Raw genomic sequence first — 21,278 nt, forward strand, 5'->3', positions numbered from 1 at the left:
GAATTTAGCCCCTGCTCCATTTGAAACACCAAACAGCATCACTACATCTGGCATTTATACAGTTTTCTACAGTTCTGTAACATTTTGGTTGCCTGAATTTAGTTGCCCTTATACCGGTGTCCTTTTAGCCACCCAAATTCTCATTCAGTAATAATTTATAACAACGATTCAGTAGTTAAATTAATTGATTTCGAGAGCAATTTGGACACTCGCAAAGCAAAGGTGCCTTCTGAAGCCTCGGCACTAACCACACTCACATTGCCAAGCTGCAAAAGAAGTCCGAATTAAAAAAGGTATCAACGTAAGTTTTAAAAGACCGAGACCACTCCTGAACTTAAAAAGTCAAAAGTAAATGTTTAGTTCTGCCAATAAAACCTTTTATCTGGCTTGAATGTTCTGGTGCTTCACCCAGACAGCACAACACTGGGTTTTGTTATTAATGCTGCTCTCTGAGATTCAAGCAAGCACAACCTCACCTTCTATTACAAAGCAGTCTAGAATAAAGCAAAATCATCTTTAAAACGTATTTGTTTCCATTGAAAAGTTGTCAGCTAAATTTAGATGCTTGCAATTAGAAGAAGAAGGAAATATCAGCAATTAACCTGAGGGGGTAAATAAACTTGCAATTTTTCACGCATCCCTGGCAATTTTTATTCAGAAAAGAGCCATCAAAGACCTTCTTGAAACGAAATAAATCCAACAGCATTTAGACCAGGACAAGCTTTGCCTCTTTGTTTCTGGAAAGTTGGATGCTCTGCAAAGATTTCGGCCAAAAGCTGCGATTATTTTGAGCTTTGTGCCTGGCAGAACTTTCTAGAAGGTTGTTTTCCTGAAGGCGTGGAGGGAAGGAGCGAGCAAACATTTTCTGCTGACTCCCCCAGTGCCTACAAAGCCACTTGATGCCTTTTCCTCCACCTGGGTACAGAACCTGGCTCACAAAACACCTCTCACGGCTCACCCCCAATTAGCACATCAACGGCATCACCTCCCAGCCGCCAACATTAGAGAACACAACAAGGGGCTTTTTGAGCTACCTCGGTCTTCCAGTTTGAGAAAGCGGCTCGGCTGCCGCTTCCAACCCTCAACTAGACTTCACACTTCAAAAAACACATTAAAAACGAAGTAAACCGCTTTGTTTTGTCTTCTGTCTCTTTGGTGTCCGACCAGTCGGCGCAAGTAGAGGCCGGTCGGGGCTGGCACGGGGAGCTGCGCACCACAACGAGCACGAGACTGGGGAGAAGGCTTAATTATCCTCATTTTGTCATGCACACACACACACACACACGCAAAAAGCCTCGGGTAAGAAAAGAATAAACAAAACGAACCCAAAATGGCTCCTCCACGCCGTGAGCGGAAGCCGAGGAGTGAAGCAGAAAAAGATCTTCCCTTGGCTTATAATTCGTTTAAACAAAAGTGGTGGTTGAAAAGGGCCAAATCTGTTCCCTTCACTGCCAGGGCCCTATCTGAGGAATCGATCTTGGCTCCAAAGCAGCAGAGAAACTAAAACTAGAGGATTAGGCACCTTGCAACAAAATGCATTGAAATGACAGTTAATTTAAAAACTAATTGAAAAATGGCGATCATTACGCAGGAAGGGAAAAGGAGACAATAACATACTTGCGTTTAGAAAAAGTCTCTGCTGTCGGTACCGAAGCTGGATCCTCTTTGAAGTGCAAGGATTCTCTTTCGAGAGAGCTCTCTTAAATTTTATACTACTTCTACTTTTTGAGGCACAACAAACCTTTCCCAAAGGCGCCTTTTTGCTTCCTCCAAGCTCCCCGTGACATCTCGGTGAAACTCGCTTTCCCCCACCGGCTCCCTCCTATTCACCGTCTTGGTTCTGCTTCTACCTGCCCTGACTGGTTTGGCTGGTTGTAAAATGAACGTTTGAATTCATGTGCTGTTCTCCCTTCCCCCATTAACTCCGAGCAGACAAAACCTGATACGTACAACAAAACCCTCTTTAATCTACCTGGGGAAAGGAGGAGGAAGAGAAAAGAGGACAGAGTCCTATAGAAAGTTAAGTTAGGGGGGGGAATATTGATGAAGAAGTTACAAAATGCATTAAAGAAGTCATTCTTCACGCTAATTAAATCACTTTTTACCACAGTACCTGGACGCTATGGCTTACGAGGACCATGAACACACACACACACACATGCAAGCAACTTCAGTGCTGGAAGCACAACCACCTTCTCCCAAACCAAGGCCATCGGCAACAAAAAGGACGGAACGATCGTCAGGAGAGAGCGCGCAAGAGTTTTCGTCTTCCCATCTTCCCGCGTCCTGGAAAAGACGAACTTGGAGCGAGAGGCTTTCGCAGCGAAACAAATGAAGGCAAAAATATAACTGTACCTGAAAAAACAACACACTTCTCAACGGTGTTAGGTTGCTGAAAGAAAACCAAAATTTTAGGGAAAAAAAAAAAAAAAAAAAAAAAGAAAGCAAAGGATTAAAGCGCGCGTGGTTTTCTTCGCAGCCCAGAGCGATGTTGCTTGTTTAAGCTGGAATTGAGAAGAGACGGCGGGTGTCTAAGGCTCGTCTTACATGTAGCCCGGCACCCCTCCCCGCGCAGGTGCATTCCTCACCTCCAGCCAATCTCCTGCCCTTCACCTCCTCACAGGTGTGTCCTCGGCTTTCGGGAGCGGCCGCGGCAAAGCCCATCGCTGCTCATTGGGAACGGGCCTCTCCAGGGGCTCGCCGGGCCCCCGGCTCCAACAAAGAATGAATTATTTACCCAACGCGCCTTCAGATTTACCCCACAGAACCGCTCACGCTCCTGCTCAAGGTTTGCGTAAGAGCAGAGGTCCATGGGCGAGCAGTTCTGGGTGAAGGGACGCTCTTCTCTCGCTTTAAAAATCAACCTCCAGACCTTTTTCTATTGCAAACCAATTTCCACCTGCCCACAGCCACAACCACCACCCCGCCGAGCCGATACTTTAAATCCAACCTGTTGTTCAGCCAACCTGAATATGAATCCCGTTGAATCTGAGATCATTTAAATGGAACCCTCCTAGGCCATCCAACCTGCAGGGACATTGATGGGTCAGTGATCGCTTTTCCAAACAAAAGATGCAACATCTACAGCGAGAACCTAAGGCACAGAGGCAAGGTCTTGCTGAAGGGCACGCGTACAGTTTGTCGGTAAATTCATAGAAGCTGATTTACCATCCAGTCTTGACACACAAAATAGTTTCATAAATGAATAAAAAGTCCAACCAGAACTCAGGTGTCCTGATATACAAGCTAACAAGAGCAAAGGCCTACAACTGGATTCCTACGTCCATTCATTGGCACTATGATAAGAGATTACGATGATTACAGGACACTTCAGCCCAGATATTTCAGTATTTACCCCTAGATTAGTCAGGTAGAAATACCATTTTTGATGCGGACATTGGGAAGACTGAAAAAAGCCCCTTATTTTGGCTACATCACTAACTATCATGAGCCATGCTCCTCTTTCCCTGTACAAAACGCTTCTTGGGTGTCAATAAGTGGAGTCTCTTCAATGACATGAGGTGGAAAGGGGTTCAGACAGGAGCGATGCTCAGCCCTGAGCATGCTTAGGAACAGAGCGTTTAAAATAAAAGACAGCAAGATTGGAACCGTGGCTTTCTAAATACTGTTTGCATCCCCCTTCAAGGAAGTTTTCAGAAAATTCTAATCAGTGTCACGAAAAAGGAAAAACAAGTGAAATGTTTTCTCCTTGTTATGAAGGAAGCGCGCTCATATTTCCCTTGAAAGATGCAGCTAATGAAACAACAAATTATCATGTTAATTAGCCCAACTGGCAGAAGAATTCCCCTCAGACACAACTTATCCCCATAACTAACTGAAGAGAAACCTTGGAAACCTTTAGTTGCAACAGACTGATTTCTCCTGCAGGGGAATGACACAGTTTGCAGTTCAATTATACCATCAGCTGTGCTTCGGAGCAAGCTGCTGCTTTCCTTTTCATCTCCAACTTGCTAGAGCTGTAGCTTCAAGACACAAATTATTCCCTGGGACAAGTCTAGCTCACAGTATTCTGGAGAAGCTTATGCCTGAAATAACCAAATCTGCATTTGCGTACCCTCGAAAGAATTCAGAAATGCAAGTTAACAAACAGCTTTCCAAATCCAGGGTTTCTGTATGATGCTGGAGTGACATTGGCCACAACATCGGTGTAAAATCCTGGTGCCGGTGTCCTACGTTTCTTAAAAGATGAGCTCTCATTGATCTTTCCCGCTGTGTCTTGATGGTGATTCAACACCCAAATGAATAAAACCAGCACCAATCTGTCGGCGTATGCTGCAACACCAGCCAGTATTGCAATATGGAATAGGCCAGGCCACCTGGACACTTAGGATGTTTATTTGAGATTTTAACCTATTTGAACATCAACTGCTTTTTTTTCACGTGTTATATATAATGCAGCAGAAGCCTAAGCCATACAATACCTACTGGTGCAATGATGTATTTATGCTGAAGGCATTGGCTCTGCACTTTATAAAGCTCCATGAAGTACAGCAGAGAAGACCTTATTATGTATTTTTCATCTTTGAAAAGATTGATGTGTGGCTTACTACACTTAAGACTGAAATGTTCATTTTTGTGATTATCAAAACAATTCAGCTCTATTTGGGCCATCAACACCAAATCCCCACATTAATAACCCTTTCTCCGGTAAACACAGATAAGCTAAAGCAAACAAAAACCTTTTCCAAATGGTAGTTGGGCAAAAACTGCAGGATTGAACCCAAGAATCACAGAATCGACTGGGTTGGAAAAGACCTCAGAGGTCATCAAGTCCAACCCTCGGTCCAACTCCAGTCCATTGACCAGATCATGGCGCTAAGTATATACAAATATACAACACTATATATATACAAATATACAACAGATTTGGGTTAGAAGAACTAGTGTTACTAAATGCCTTGTCTCGGGACACTTAGTGACTAGTGCCCACTATTCTATTTTTTCAATACAAAAATCAGGGGTCAGGCTGGCATTGAATTAAAAACTGGGATGAAGAACTGTGAAGAAAGACAAAAAAGACCAACCAATCCAGTCCCAGATAACACGACCGCACCACAGGATGTCACCGACACCAACGTTTTGGTAGGAAACAAATGATCAAAAGAAAACACTGGACATGGTTTTAGGAGAATGCTCGTGGCTTTTGAATGGATAGAGAAAGAAATTATGCAAACACTCCTGGCCACACTGTTCGAATGTAGAAAACAAACATCTCCTATCAACAAATAATTTCACAGCCATTTTTCGTGGCGGCTCAACTAAGCTCCTATTGAGTAGTTCTTCAGAACAGGTTACAACCCGCGTTGTGTTTCTGGCCCAACATTGCAACTCTTTGTTCCTGGGGTGGCTCTGCAGGGGGGGTCACACCAGTGCAGGTCCATAAAGGTGTTTATTTCTTTCATCCCAGGGCTGTAGCCATTCCTATCGCTTCCTGCATCACCTCAACCTCTTTCATCTCCTTACCCGCACTCCGCAACTCATCGCACAACCTATCGAGTCAAAGGCGTGAGATTAAACGTGCGGAATCCTTCGCCCTCGTTTATTTGTGTAGCGAGACCCCGCGCTCCTTAAGCCGGCACCTGGGACAACCCCAGCAGCAGCACCCGCTGCCAGGATGACTAAATCCTGCGCAGATGGGCGAGTCCACTCAAGGGTTGGCTGATACGTGAAACCCAACTTGTGTTTGCGAGAGCAAAGTTCAGCTCAAGGCAGCACCTGTCAGGTCAGGAACAGGAGTCAGAGCAGGACTAACCTCCCATGTCTTAACAAGCTCAGCGAGCAGAGGAGGAGGGGAGAAGCCTCCTGCTCTTTGCGGCGTTCGGAGCGGTACAATAACCTGCAGGGAAGGTTTGCACGCAATCAGTCCCCAGCTAAAACACGTTTTGCCGGTGTTAGTGTGTAAGGTCACAGGTACGCTTCGCTGTTCCTTAGCCGCTTTGCACATGACACAAGCGGTGAGCAGGTAAGTCGCACTAATCTGTGTTTATTTGAACACCGAAAGAAAGTTGTAGAATTTTGCAAGCTTTACCTTCTCTTTGCCCCTCTCTTTGCAAATCTGCAAGCTTAAGGCCAGCCATCCAACCTGCCAGACTTCAGTTATGTTTGCATAGGGCACAAGCTGTCGAACAAGTGAAAGGTAAAATATTAGACACACAAACCCCACAGCAACAAGGCATTGAAGGGAGCCCCAGGAGACGCCACCAGCTGGCCCATTAATCCATGCACAACACCCTGGAAGGGGCCTGGTTTGCAGCGTTGTGTTTCTCTGCTCACAGCTAGAGCTGCTTCTGCTTCAATCAAAGCAAAAAGAGCCTAATGACAGCGTATTGAAAATGATGCCAAGTCCAGTTTCTGAACAAAACACGGCTCAGAATGAGGCAATGACACCGAGCCTCAGATGACGAAGGTCTAGCTTTTCTGCTCACCTTTTAAATGGATTCGGCACATGAGTTTTGCGAATCCAGTTTAACAAGCCTTCCTTGAGACCTTGCTCGCGGAGATGCTGAGCAACAGCCCTCCTAAAGTCAACCAAAACACCACATCCCCTTCCCATCACCAGAATTTCAACCCCACATCGGAACTGAAGCCCATTCTGTGGTCACCAGCAGGTCCCAGCCAGCCCCATCTTCTTCGGGGGTAAAATTAAAGGGGGTCACCGAGCTCCTAAACAATGATCAGGAAGTTTCCACCTTTTCCTTCTGGAGCTGCCTGTGCTCAAGGGCAGCCGTTTGGCATCTGGGTTTGCCCGACCTCCCGTCTGCCTCCTCCCCATTCAGACACAGTGAAGTGAAAAGAAAAAGAGGGGAAAGAAAAGGGGGGAGGAGGAACAAAGTCTTTCATCTTCACAGCAGCAAGATTTTAGATCTAAAGAGTCGGGGCTCTCAGCTGCTTTAAATTGAGGGTTGTGGCTGCCAAACGCCAATCTGAAGCTACATATTAGTTTTCATCCAATCCTGTGTTGTTCAAGCCGTGGCTTTTCTTGCCCTTTATTTCCTTTCAGATCAGTTAAGTGGAAGCAGGTGTTTTCCTACCCTGCTAATCTCTGGTACATTCAGACAGGCCCAGCAACTGCTCCCGTGTCCCAGGCAGGTAAATGGAGCCAGGACCCCATCGCTGGGGATGGTGCCGTGTTAATGGCTCCCAACAGCAGCCCTGTTACAGGTTTTTCCTTTTGCAGTTTCACGTTGTGCTGTTTCCCTCTTCACAGGTCACCCTTACACAGACCTTTGTTCTTAAAATGAGGGTTTCTAAAACAAAGGGAGGTTTTGAGCTGCCCCAGGAAGCCCTGATAGTGAATCCACTTGTGGAACATGGCAGTGTCTGAATGCAATGCCAGCAAAGGCCATGGCAATAATACTGTCTTGCGTTATTCCATAGCCCTAGAGATGATCAATCCAGCAGAGCTCATTTAACACACAATTTCACAAAACACGATTGTGCTTATTTTAGCAGCACAAATTCGCAAATGCCACCAGCCCCCAGATTTCAAGTTTTACAGACAGACCCCAGAAAAAGATCTAATCTATTCACAAAGCCCTCTCCTGCAGCTGAACAGACGCATTGTCTTTCAAAGCCGTGCAGCCCTGATTCGCGCTAGGTTTTAGATTTTAAGATGCTTTGGCGGCTGACGAACCACTTCTTTGTGCTCAGAGCTGCTGGAACGGAACACGAGCTCAGCAGAGCTGCTGGGTAGGTGTAGTTAGGCTGGTACCAGACCACAGGCTGGCCAAGTCATCTGGTCAAGTTCTGCACTGAACTGGTGCTGCAACAGGGCCAGGACTTGTGAACCTGCAAAAGGTTGTGTGGACGTACCCGCAGTACCGGTCTAAATAAAGGCAATAGCTGAGAATACCACGGTATTTTGCTGGAATGACTGACCAACCTTTCCAAACACATTGGGACATAATATTGGTAAAGAAGGGGAGACTGAGAGAAAAGCCAGTTAGCTAAGATCATAAGAATGGCTTATGTGCTATTTGCCTACCAAGAATTAGCAGCAACACTGCTTCTCCACCTGTTACGATCCAGCAAAGAACCTCTAAACATTAATCCAGTTTTCTTCTCCCCACCCACACACGATATCGTTTTATTAGGACACACACTATTCCCTTTCCCTTTAGACCTGCTTAATATGTAATCAGGAACCTATCGGGCAACCAAGTAGCATTGACGACATCTCTGCCCATATCGGGGTGGTTTCAACTCTAGGACTCTCTTACCGGTTCAGAGCTCTTCCCTAAGGGCATCGCGTGACGGTGCAAACGCGGCCCTGACTTCACCACCGGCTCGTGCCAGGAGGGTGGACGGACGGGAGAGTCAGCAGTTCAGTGTCACCTCCAAAGCGAATTAATGGCACACAGGTCTGTGAATCACCAGTTCACGGTTCACCTCCGTGAGCAGGTTTCTTCCTCCCTCCACCCCTCCCATCGCACTTCCATTGCGTGTTGTAACAGCTTTAGATGTACCTGTCGCTCCGAAACCTGCACCTGGGAAGATGATGACTCCATGGAGGGAAAAATGACCTAAGAGCAAAACCACCCAATCCACAGCGTGATCCGGGGCTTAACTCTGACCCTCAAGTTAAAACCAGCACCGACTCTTAAGTTTGATCCTCTACAAAAGCGCAGAACGACGCAGGAAAGGAAATGGTTAAAGATATAGTTCACTGCAGCCCAATTTCAACGTTTCTATATTAAGTAAATAAAGCCAACATAAAATTCAGGTCAGGAACTATTTGTTCAGGGTCAGGTGACTTCAACTCGACTAATCAGCCAGACACACCTTACCTTTTGAACAATCTCCCACGTTAGATCTGCAGTTAAAAACAGGTTTGCTGCAGATCAAGTCAGTGAATTACTGCACAAACACCCACAAAAACTAGAACAATGGGCATAATTTTCCCTCCTGAAAGCATGCGAGCTCCAGATTACAGTAAGAGCAGGGACACACCAACTATAGAGTAGGCAATGAGTAGCCAAAATCCATGGAACAGCCGTGTCTTGCAGGTAGAAAGGGAACAGCCAGAGCAGCACATAGAACAGGGCCTTTGAAATGGTCTTCACCACAGAAACGGGACGGCATGTAGCAGAAAGGTATTAAAAAATCAGTTTACGTGTAACACACATAGGAACCAAAGAGCATCTGTAAAACATAGATGATTTAATGAGTAGCCCTATCTCTAAATGATATTACTTTACGAGTGTGCAGCAGAGATGATTTCTGTAAGGGCCGGGCATGGGTCACCGTATTCCAGGGTGGCATTTTGCTCTAAGAAACGCACATCTGTTAAACCTGGGAGCCTCTCAGAGCTGCGAGACTGTCCTGTGGTACAGAACGGCTCAGCTTTCCTTCCCAGCGTGGTCACTTGTGTGTCCAGCAGGGTCTGTGCCCAAACTGCTCCAAAGAACCCACACAACCTCACCCAAAGTTACCAAATACCTTGACTATTCAGGTGGCACAGGCAGTGGCTTTAAGTCATGAATGTTCAAGAACATCAAGCCCAGATGCTGTTCTGTGGCAGGTGACGAAACTTCTGAAAGTTTGTCAAGAGTCTGACGTGAGTTTTGATCTGAACCTGCCTTTAATGTAAAAAAGAGACTGGGGAAGACCTGCTTTTTCCTGAGAAATCCACCTTTCCAACGTCACGTATCCCTTCGCTCTACAGGACCTGAGACACGTTCATGCCGTGTCATTTTCCCATTTACCTGATGGAGCGATGCTCCTGTTCAGCTCCATGAGATGAGGTGGTGTCCATGTCCCTTCCTGTATGTATATATGTTCCTCCTGTATTTGAATACCGGAGTCAGGGTGTGTCAGAGCCACCTGCTTGAAAACAAATGTCAGGAATTACTCATTCAAATCGCAGGTGGCGAGGATGTGGGCGATGCTAAACGTGCAACTGCAAAGGAGATGCCAGGCTTACACAAAATCACATTACCACCTCGTACGGTATAAATATATGCAAAGGACCAGAAGATATTAGCATTACCTCATGCCAGCAAACGGCAGGACTGGTAGGAGATCAGTAGTCAGCACAGGAAATGTTTTTTTTGGAAAAGAAATCCTAATTATGGCCCTTCTCTCCCACTCTATCCTGTGCTGCACTGTAATTATATGAACAAAGCCGAAAAGGGGGCAGTTTCCTCAAAAAAGAAGTTGTGATACAGACACAGAGAGCAGAGACAGTGCGAGCAGTGCCCAAGCTCAGAGACAAGACAGACTAAACCAGAGAGAAGGATACAGTCACATCCTATCTCTCTCTCTCCATGGCAGCCACTTCTGCTTTTCTAGACATTTTTTAAAACCGTGCCTAGTTTATTTTTGCATAGTTTACAAAGCCCCAATGCAGATTTTCACATCTCGCCCGTCTCCAAAAGCCGCCCAGCGCCCCAGTGCCCACTCGTGGGGCTGATTCACCCGCAATAATTGGTCTCAGAAGGACCAGAAATGGCAGCAACTTGCACCGGGTTGCAAGGTGTGGGCACGGAGGAAATTAACACCGACTCTTTTTTCCATCCCAGTGAATAATGTGATTACTGGGCAGGGAGAGGAGGAGGGGAGAAGGGCTGAGCCTTACATCAGCCAGGAGATCAGCTTTTATCTATTTTTCTCCCTTTTAAAACAAACCATTAAATTCACAGCCTCTACCACACAAACATACATCACAGCAGCTTATATGTACGCGTGTGTATATAAATAGGTGTATCTAATTCTTTTTCCACTGAACCTGGTGGGAGTGCGAACAATTCGCTGTGACTCAACAGATATTTGGGAGGTCCAGATCAGGAGAACGTTCTGAATTGACTCTGAATTTCCTGGTTTCCATTCCAACTCCGAACAAAGCAATCGCCTCCATCTCAAAGGTACCTTGCTTATAAAAACCCAGCGAGTCAGAACACGTCGCTGTCTCTCTTGGCACCCTCCGAGGTGGCCCCTGCAGAAAGGGCACCCAGCACCGTTCCCAGCAGAACCCAGTACACCCAGTACACCCTGAGTCATCCCTCCCACCAGAGCACTTGGTAGGAAAGGGTGTTGGCCAAGCGGGAAGGTCCCGGGATGAGTCATTCCCAAATAAAACCGTGCCCAGATAACCTGGGCCTGGCCTTGCTGAGCTTGGTTCGTTAGACAAGCTCTGTGCTGCTGCTCCTCCCATCTGACTCCTTTTTGAAAGCCAGCAACTAATGGCAGAAACTATTGAATTGAATTGATTGAACGGAAGAGGTTTTAAAACTGGAAGTCAAGAGACAACGAGTTGTGTTTAAAGAGCGCAGGATCGTTATAATGAAAATAACTGCAATAAAAAGGATGAAGAGTAGGAGGAAAACTAAATAGTTGCCACCCAGGCAGATAAAATCAGATTCTGGCAGTTTTGCTCCAATAATTTCATTATATTCAGCACTGTAAATATTATTAGTGCTTACAAACATCCTCCTGGCCCATGTACCCAAGTTACAAAAGAGGTTCTGAGATCCTGCCCTTTGGTGTTTGGGGGCAGGCGATGGAGCAGGTGACACCCCAAGGTCCCCCTGTCCTTTTGGCCATTCCTTCCCTGGCTCTCCGACCATTTCCCTGCTTTGTTGGTTTGTAACCCCTTATTGCACCAGCCAACCCGACCCTTCCAAGCACAGAATCTACCACTTGCTAGGCACATTTTGCTTTGCTGGACGTGAGCTGATGGCAACGTATAAATCACCGATAATGCTGCTGATGAATGAGTTTGCCAAGAGAAGAATTCCCATTGCCACGGGAGCTGTAAATGGGGTTGCCAAGGGGACCGTATTTTTCTCTGGCTCTTCTCTTCGCAATGCCCTGGGATTATTATGTTTTATTCGTACAGCAATCACTTCCTTAAGGGTCGCGTTGCAGGATTATTATTAAAACATCACGAAATATGGAGATTCCTCTTTCACCGCTTCACCTGATTCCCCATTTTCTTCAAAGTGTGGAAGTAGGACCAATAAACTGTAACTCATTAGGCTCTTATTCTTTTTAACCAATTGCTGAATAATTTGCACTAAGTGGGGAAATTGGCCCAATAGCTCAGTTTATCAGTATATTAAAAAGTATTCTAATTTTCCTATTCATCCAGCACTTGTAATTGCACATCCAGTGAAAAAGCTTGTGTTACCTGTAAAGAAATCCCGTTTTCAACCTGTTGTCCCAATGACATGGTATCTTACAGCCCTTTAATTCCTTAAGAAAAGTGAAAAATACCAATTTATACAACAAAAAAACTACATAAATCACCAATTTCTTCTCCATTTTCTTTTCATGCTGCTGAAAGGGTTAAAAACTGTTCCTGAATTTAGTCCGTAATGGTGAAAAATGCATCTTGGGACTCCTATGTTCTTTTTTTTCACAGCATCCCCGATTTCGGGAGATGCTGGAAAGGTTCATAGCTTAGAATGTCGGCCCTAGGGCATGAAATCATCACGGCGCGTGTTTAGGAACCGAACCCTCCTTCAAATCAATGGATGTAAACTCTGAAATGCCTTAAAACCCGGCACATGGGCTTTGATGGCTTTTACAAATAGAACCTGAGCTTCTAAATCACTTGGACGCTTGAAAATCAGACTGAACATGGACGTGATTGATGGCGATGTTTTCAAGTTGCTGATTCAAACGGCTACTCCAGATGAAAAAGGGATTTCTATTTGAGGCAAACAGGAGGGATAAGCTTGGAGAAAAGGGCCATAAAACAAACGAACACAGGGCCTCCGGGCATCGGCTCAAAACATTTCATTCCTTTGAGATGAGGCACCTTTGGGGAAGCAGAAGCAGCAAAACAAATGACAGATGGAAGCCAAAGGATGCAAATGATGAAAGAAGAGCGCTGTAAAAAAAGTTAGCGTTTGAGGGCTGGGTTTTTGGTTTGTACGTTATCCAACTCCCCATGCAGAACATGACTTCAGACAAGTCCAACTAAAGCATTTAGTGGAAATGATGATTTTTTTCCCCTTCCTTTCCTTTTTTCCAGGTTATATCAGATAGGGATGTTGCCACATGCACCGCAGGACGGGGAATGCCCTGCAGTGTGAGGGACAGAAGCCCAAAGGGTTCAATTCAGAAATCCAGAGACCCAAATGGCTCATCCTGAAGGAAACCGAGTCCTGCAGATGATCAGCCCCAGCTCCAGGATGGTGCCAGCGATGGAGAATACACCTTTCTACACCATCTCCATGCAGAAACAGGCAGAAAACTGCTTTTTCCCTAATAAACTATCTGCCTCCGCTCAGAGAGGACTGACAGCCCGATTTATTCTCACGTTCTGTCGCAGCATTAAATCCTTAGACACAGGGTGGAAAAGACACAACCCGATGTTAAACCGGTCGGGAGGTGGGATGGGTGGTTAAGAGTGAACCCACAGCCTAAGGAAGTATCGGGTGACAGCGCTGTGAATCACCAACCAAAAATGCAGATTGCAGCCTCAAAAACTGCAAAGAAAAAGGGCAACAAAAAACAAGACGACACCTAACAGGGAGTTTCAGAGTACAGAAAGCATCTCTTTATTCAGGCTGACTAACAAATAAGTCTCTTAAGAAATGCACTTAGCTGCGGTCGGTTATGTCATCTCTTGCCGCTTCTATAACTCATTAACCTGCAGCTTATCTCTGCAACCCTTTCTGTGCCCCGAGTGCCAGGCAACCCATTCTCCCACAACATCCCCAGGGCCACGGGCGCTGAGCCAGAGCAGCCCTGGCTGTGCCAGTGTACAGGACACCCCCAAACCCTCCTCGGGGGTCCCACCACTCTGAACCCCCCGCCCAGCACCCCCAGTGATTCCGTTCCCAGCCGGTGACCCCGGAGTGAAGCAGAAGGTGCTCAAATGGTTCAAAAGCCACAGTAAAAATATGCAAAGAAGGAGTAAAGGCAAAGCTTGAGAGTACAAGCGTGGAACAGAAACAACAAATCTGCATCAGCGGGGGAGCCCCCCTGCCTACAAAGCCTACAATTCAGGTTGGTTTATGTCTGGTAGAAGGCAGCGCTGATCTCCCACAGCACCCAAGTCCAGTGTTACAGCGCCCAGCCCAGGAGATAAAACACTTCCTAAGCGCTTCTTGAAATAATGGTGTAGCTAAAGACTTTTTAATTTGTTGTTGTTGCTGTTGTTGGCCTAAGCACCGAACCAAACATGACATAGTTTGTTCAGGAACCTCTGTTGGTGCAACCACCCCAAACACCCCTGGTCTTCCACCCTCTGCCTTTACAACACACCCAGCAATCAGGAATTATTACCCTTAAGAACCTCATTTAAAAGACATTTAGATGAGGTTCTTAGGGACATGGGTTAGTGCTGGAGTTAGGTTATGGTTGGACTCGATGATCCTGAGGGTCTCTCCCAACTGAAATGATGCTATGATTCCAACGTCACTTCTGCATCCTTAATTGCAGAGAACAGCGTGGCCCTTCAAAGTGACAAAGTCTGTTCCTAATTCTGGGGGAGAGTGAGAAGGGAACAATACAGAGGCAGAGACTGATTCTTCAGTAGTAGTAGTAGTAATAATAATAATAATAATAATAATAATAATAATAATAATAATAGGTTCAGTTTCTTTCCGAATTAGAAGATAAACCGCGGCAACAGGTCACGACTCAGTGGTCCTTCCCTGTACTGGTAGGACTGGAAGCAACACTGGGGCCTGGCTGGAATTTCGGGGAGGGTTTGTGTGAAAGGAACAAATGTTTCCGCCTCAGAACTTGCAGAATTGTGTGCTGCTCTTTTGACTTTTATGGGGGATCATGGGAGGAACAGGGAAATGGGAGGACAGGTAACAGGAAGAAACAAGCGTCACCCACAACTGATCTAAGATGGAGTTTTGCAGCATTCAAGAGGGTGTTACTTTTTGTTTAGTTTCTCTGGATTTTTTTTCAAACACCTTGAGCATTTGTTCCATTATATTCGGACTATTTTAATATTAAAACAAATATTGCTGTGCGCAAGCCTTCATTTGCAAATAAAATCAGAGCTACCGCGTATGACGGAAGCTGTGATTCGAGGCTGCGCTATTCAAATCACCTTTTGGTTATGAAATGCTGATCACTGAGCTTAGATTAGTTCTGATGGGAGCTCTTGATGTTCTGTTGCCATTTGTTCCACGTATTGTCTTTGTTTCAGAGACACCTGACAGGATATTAATGTTTAGTTATGCAAAGTGTGCCCTTATTTCCAATGTTAATTATTAGAGGCACTGATTTGTTCAACGATGTCTCGCAGCGAAGTTAGAGGAAGATATTCACAAAAAGGCAAATAAAATGTGAGATTTATGTCCCCCCACTGAAGGTAAAAGTTAATCTCTTTGCCCCTGTGAGTTTAAAAATATTCTGTTTCAGTCTTTAAAGGTTTGAACGCGGCAGAAATAATCACTGCTTGCTCCTCAGAAAACATCACAATATTTCACAGGTCCTAATCCAGCTTTTCCTTGGATACGGCTATTGATTGATTCCAATGGCCCAACGCAACAGCACCACAAGAACAAAAATAACCAGACGTCTGGCTCCATTCTGAAAGAGCGCACACGGGAAAGCGAACCTCGGTAAATCAGGTGCTGTTAACTCCACTGCTACGGCAAACTGCAGCAAAAGGAATGATTTAATAACCGAATCTTCAATTCCCATCATCAGGGAGAACCCAGAGCACAGGACCCTGGAAAGGGCTGGGGGAGCAGGATGGAGCCCACCCATGGACGTGGTTTTATCCCATATCTGGATCTCTGTCCACAGCAACTCAGGAGTTAACCAACCGTAGGCGCCCGCACCTTTTCTTTGCCTTGGATTCGCACCAAGTTTGAGTCATCACGTTCAAACAGGAGAAAAAAAACAACACAAAGCTTCATATTCTGCGAAGGGCATTCCCACACCAGGGCACTTTTCAGTTCTTACCGGGGAAAAGAGCCTTTTTGGGTTAAGGTGGGGACATTCCTGTCTATTTCTATGACGGAAAAACAACGTTTGTTCAGAACTCTAAATAACCACAAACACAGTTGAGGTGCCTAAACCAGACAGGACCTCCAGATAGATTGTGTCGTATCTGCCTCTACAGATTTAGCTTTCCTGTAGCTCCATTAAACTCGTGCTGTAGGTGGGACGGAGGGTTTTTATAGTAGCAGACTATCGAAGGCACGCAAGGAATGCAGGGTGTAAACAGATTAGATCTTTTCCCCCTCTTAAAGAAAGACCCAGATTTTTTCCCTTTCCTCTGAAGTTTCAGAAGTTTAAATGAAACAGCGGAGCGCGTTGCTCAAGTGCACCCTGTCCTGGGTCCGGGACTCAAAGCCAACAATTCACAGGTTTTTCCTGTTTAATCAGGGGCTGTGCAGGAACTCAACTGAGCTTTGGAACCGGATCCACAGGCACTTTGGGTTGAACTGGAAAAAATAAATAAATTGACCCACAGCGTGTTAACCCCTCACATTGTTATTTCACCCTTATTAAAGTGTTTACCTTACAATTATCAATGAAATCCACTGGTCGTGTCTCCACTGACTGGATGAACTGTCCTACTGGATAAATTGCAGCCAAGGGCCAGGTTTGCATCTGGAGTCAGTCTGGATAATTCGAGGAATCTTCCTCCACAGAAGCTCCATCCATTGACCTCTGGCCTCAGTTACATCAACTATTTCACTCGTGATTCAAACAACATTCTTAGGAAAGCAATGGCAGGGATGCATGAATCACTACGGAACGATTGACCCGTCCTCTATTTCCTGTTGGTACCGTACTCCTTTCATTGTTTTATTGAAGGTTCACATTCAAATATCTCACTGCCTTTTCCAAATCAGGAGGTTTGGCCCTTTACATGCAATATGTGGGATATTCTCTTTCATTTTTATACCGCAATTCCAAGGCTACGTTCCCATCCAGAGGCAGTCGGGCTTGGGCCAAGCTAGAGATGTTCATCAAGGAGAAACCGAGGACTAGTGCGTGGTAAACACGTGTAAGGTATAAACCTCCCATTCAGAGATGCAATAGAACCACACCGGGTGGAAAACTGGAAGTTAAGTTTCTTAGCTAATTGATCCAAACATTAAACTTGAGACTAACTATAGCATCCTTTTATGAACAACACTATGAGCTGAAGACGGTGGCCAGTGAGTAAGTCTGATGTGATTAACTAACTCATCTGAAAGCTTAACCCGCTAAGAAAGATCATTAGCACATATATTCAAAGCAAAGCAATTGCCTGGAAAAATCAAATATGTACCTAATGAGTTAGAATATTAACAGAAATCTGGGGAATTATAACGGTAGTAAAATCAAAGGTTTCATCTGAAGAACCTCATTATCATAAGTTTTGAACTACGTTCGTGTTGCTCTTTTGCGCATTCAACAGCACTTGACATGAAGTAGTGAATAAGTATTAATTAAAATTCCATCCTAATCAGGGCAAGAAGGTTAAAGACTATCCTGCCTTCACAGCTCATCTTTAAAAAACCCTAAGAATTGCTGCAAACTCTAAAAGAGGAAAGATTTCCAGTGTGTATCCTGGCAGTAGAGACTGGAAAAAGAAACTGTGAAACCTTCCTTCACTTTTCTTCTCTCTGTGCACAATTGGGGTCAATTTTAAGCCCACCTCCGTTGTCCAAAGTGAAGTTTTACCCCCTGCAGCCGGATCTGGCCCCGTACAGCCAGAATTGCTGATGCCACTCTCATTGTTACCAGTTCAGCCCAAGGCCACGGCACTAAAGAGAAAGGTCAGGAGAGGTTGTGGCACAGTCAGCCCCAAAACGACACAAAGAGACCCAGAAATACAAGAGCACACGGGAAAGAAAAGGTAGAAGTTGAAAAAGTCCTGCAAATCCAGCACATCATTGTTATACGTTTTCATTTTCCAAACAAACACATGCAATCGTTAGCAATAAGCAAAAAGCCCCGGCTCCTTTGGCATCGTGATTTAGCTCTGCAAACGGAGACCTGTGGAACAACAGGAAACCTTTGTGCGTGGGTTTCCCTGCCAGAGTGTAAAAAGGCACCACAGTGAAGAGATCCTTATCTCTTCATCTAATAAAACCCGGACATGGGCTTTACAGACACGCGCAGAGTCCCTAAAGGATGGGAAAGACAGACCCTTGGTCTTTGGACACTGAAATACATGGTGACTGTTCTATAGGGCTCTCCAGGGCAATCTGAAGGGACCTTAGGGCTTCACTTCTTTCTTCCAGTTGCCCCAGTGTTTGGCAGCACATCAGCAGGGCTGCAAATCATCGCTGCTCTGTTCGTTCCCATCATTGCATTTCAAGCCCAAACCCACGTTTGCCTCCTGCATTCTGCCACGGTATTAACCCGAATTTGCAATGTATAATATCGAGCTTCGCTAGGGTTTCGTATCTTTTAAAAACAAAATGAAATCAAATCATTGCCCTTCCCCAGGGATGCTGGATATTCGTAGCCATATAAAAGTATCCCGTAAAACAAGAAAATAGTACCTAGTTGCTTCATTTTCAGCCAGCAAGCTGGAAATACTCCAGTTTAACCTCTGCATGCATTTTACATCTGTCTAAGAACTGTAGCCCTCTATCCAGCCCATCAGAAAGAACAGAGGTTTTGTGCCAGGCCTCCTTTGGTTGGAGATGCGGTGCAGAGCTGGTTCCACACAACCACAGCCGGGTAAACCTCCTGATTTCACCGCTACCACTCGTACAACAAACCTGAGATCCCTTGGATAGGAAATGGGTTTCACAGCCTGACTGATGATTACAGTAACAAGCCAACAATGCAGGTTCACATCCCCAAGTAAACAGCCAAGATATGATGACAAACAGTATCAATCACTGCAGATCCCTGTCTTTAAAAAGAAATAAATGTAAGTGTTTTGCCTTTTTCTTGCACTGGTAATTTCCTTCCTGCTTCTCAAGCAACCGGAGCATTTTCAGAAAGCATCAGAAGGCTGGGAAGTGACTTGCAGTAGCTCTTTTAATACAGCAACAAGAATCACCTTGCTCCTAATCACCGTCTCAAGGAGTCACCTTGGACCAGAGAACCGTTGCCATTCAGCCTTAATTAAATTGACTTGAGTGTCTCAAAAAATCAGGAATTTTTACCCTTTTGTTCCCAAACGGCTGCATCCAAACATTGCAAAGCACAATTACAGCTGTCCCTCAAGCAAATGCTTCATTAAGAGAAGATAAAGTCCAACCACTTACTTGTTCTCTCCAGTCCACGTCAAACGCGAAGAAAAAAACCCACAGCACCAAAACAACACAATCTACCTTCATTTGGCATTGTTTGCATGAAGGAAAAAAAGTCAAATATCAGCTCTAAGTTCGCACAATGTCTTATTAAGCGAAGGAAAAACAAGGTGGAAGATGAGCACCCCGATGGAATCTCGGAACGGTAGATTTATTCCACCAAGTGCTTTTCAGTGTGTGTTATCTCAGCCTTGGCTAAGCAAGAGAATGCTGGTGAAAATCTTTGCCTGGTACAGTCCGGAGCCTCTGCTTCACAGGCCAGGAATTCTACATTGAATAATTTTTAACTTCAGCTCTGGGAGGAAAAACAGGGTCTCAGACACTCTCGTCTGCTTGATGAGGTTTGCTTTATTTATTCAATGGGAAGATTGCTGCTAATTGGGGGCGGGTGGGGGGACATGCACTATCCCTCCCAGCTGCTGCCCTGGGGTGGAGAGAGCAGGGGGAAGAGCTTAGCACAAAGATGATGAACTTTTTTGGGAAAATGAAGAGATAACCACATAGCTGAGAGACTGTGTCTTTCACGAAATGTAGATTATGTGATTTCTTAGTTGATTCCTTTTATAAAAACATAAATAATTTTACTGATCTGCGGCTGATACGACCCAACCCACTCAGAACTGCTAAAACAACAGTAGCTGGCAATTCTAATCAACTCTATTGTTATTGATGTCAGGTTACCTCTGTAGAGGGCCGGCTGCGATTCACGCCCCACAGTGCCAGGCACACGATCAACACAACTAGGAGAGTCTACCTTAAGTCACAAAATAAATATGCAAAACTCTCGGGCAGGAAACGAAGGAACAAGTCACCTCAGTTATCCATCAAACAAGTGGCAGAGCTGGGAACAGACTCCATCTTCTGACCAGTGCCCAGACATCGAGCAGATCAGATTTTCAGATGGATTGTTGTCCAAATAACGTTGTGTAATGTGAGTTATTCAAGCCCCTTTCCATCTGGCAAAGCACATCGGGAAATGGAAAGAGGTAGAGCAAACGGCATCGTTGGTACGACAGCACCGAGGAGCCGCTCCATCCCAGGCCCGTGCTCATTCCACTGGTCCGTGATGCTTCTAGGTGATGTTTTTCATCTTCCAGAAGAAGTCCTGGGCAAACAATCACAACCCACGTACAACAGAACTGAATACTTTAAGAATCTATTTCATCGTCCCCATTTCTGGCCTCAAGGACACTTGACCATCCTTCTGGATGTCAATTCTCCCAGCACAGAAACACACGCAAACGCACCAAACCACAAACCTGGCAGTGCCAACTGAGCCCCAGCGCAAATATCTCAGTCCTTCCATGAGGCACCACGTTATTATTGTGGATGTCTTTGTTATACCTGGGTTTGACGGCTTTTCCTCAATCCAGCAGCTGCCCTTTCTACCCTGAAAGAGGTGGAGTTGGTAATGTAGCTGTTGAGCACCTGCACAATTAAAGCTTCATCAAAACAGGCATTTAAAATCACTGGTTCTGTTGATTACATGTTGTTAGACCAGAAAAATCAGGTGAATAAAGCCTCTGAGGTGGTCAGGAAGAAGCGAACAAAATTCCCTGGTTTGTTCCCATCTTGCTCTCTATAGCGAACCAAGAGAACAAATGTAATCCAGTAAACTGAAGTGTTTGTCCTCATTAGTGAACTGGAAATGTAGAAGAGCCAGATATATTTCAAAGACGGAAACATTCTCTTAAAACAAATCGCCAATGCTCTTAACTCCAAAGAATGTTTCTGCAGACCTGTTGTCACACACATCACTGATTGCACAACACGGTTCAGCAAACACCCGTCTAGGATGTATAAACAGATACGTGTGTAGTTATAACACAGACCGATGGGTTTCGTTGTTCAACTGCTCCAAAAGAAAAAAAAAAAAGCAAGAACCTGGATGAACAAAACCTGTGGAACCTCCCAGGTGGGTGATGCAGTGGTTCTGGAAAGGGAATGGGTAAAAACATGTGGATATTGGGTATGTGGTAGACAAAGTGACTTACGGCTCTTGTGTTTGCAGGATGGGGATAAGGGTTTGGTTCTAAACTTGGGTACGGACTTTGTCTAATGAACAAGCTGCTC

The 21,278-nt window shown here is 45.2% G+C and overlaps 1 protein-coding gene across 4 annotated transcripts in view; it reads right to left on the bottom strand.

The window, feature by feature from the left end:
- TTLL10 (tubulin tyrosine ligase like 10) overlaps positions 1-19,508 on the bottom strand; it is a 52,307-nt gene extending 32,799 nt beyond the window's left edge. Inside the window, exons 1-2 of one of the 4 annotated variants that reach the window (XM_071798436.1) lie at positions 19,161-19,508; positions 9,726-9,843 (exon numbers count right to left, since the gene is read on the bottom strand). In XM_071798436.1, coding sequence (XP_071654537.1) covers positions 9,726-9,843; positions 19,161-19,232 — 190 coding nt within the window. In that variant the 5' untranslated portion in view covers positions 19,233-19,508. Of the gene's footprint in view, positions 1-1,617; positions 1,803-9,725; positions 9,847-19,160 lie in introns of those variants that run through there. The other 3 variants (XM_071798435.1, XM_065855270.2, XM_071798437.1) reach the window with 3 other exon arrangements.
- Positions 19,509-21,278: the final 1,770 nt, after the last annotated feature.

This window comes from Patagioenas fasciata, chromosome 23, assembly GCF_037038585.1.
Source record: "Patagioenas fasciata isolate bPatFas1 chromosome 23, bPatFas1.hap1, whole genome shotgun sequence".
Lineage (NCBI taxonomy): Eukaryota > Metazoa > Chordata > Aves > Columbiformes > Columbidae > Patagioenas > Patagioenas fasciata.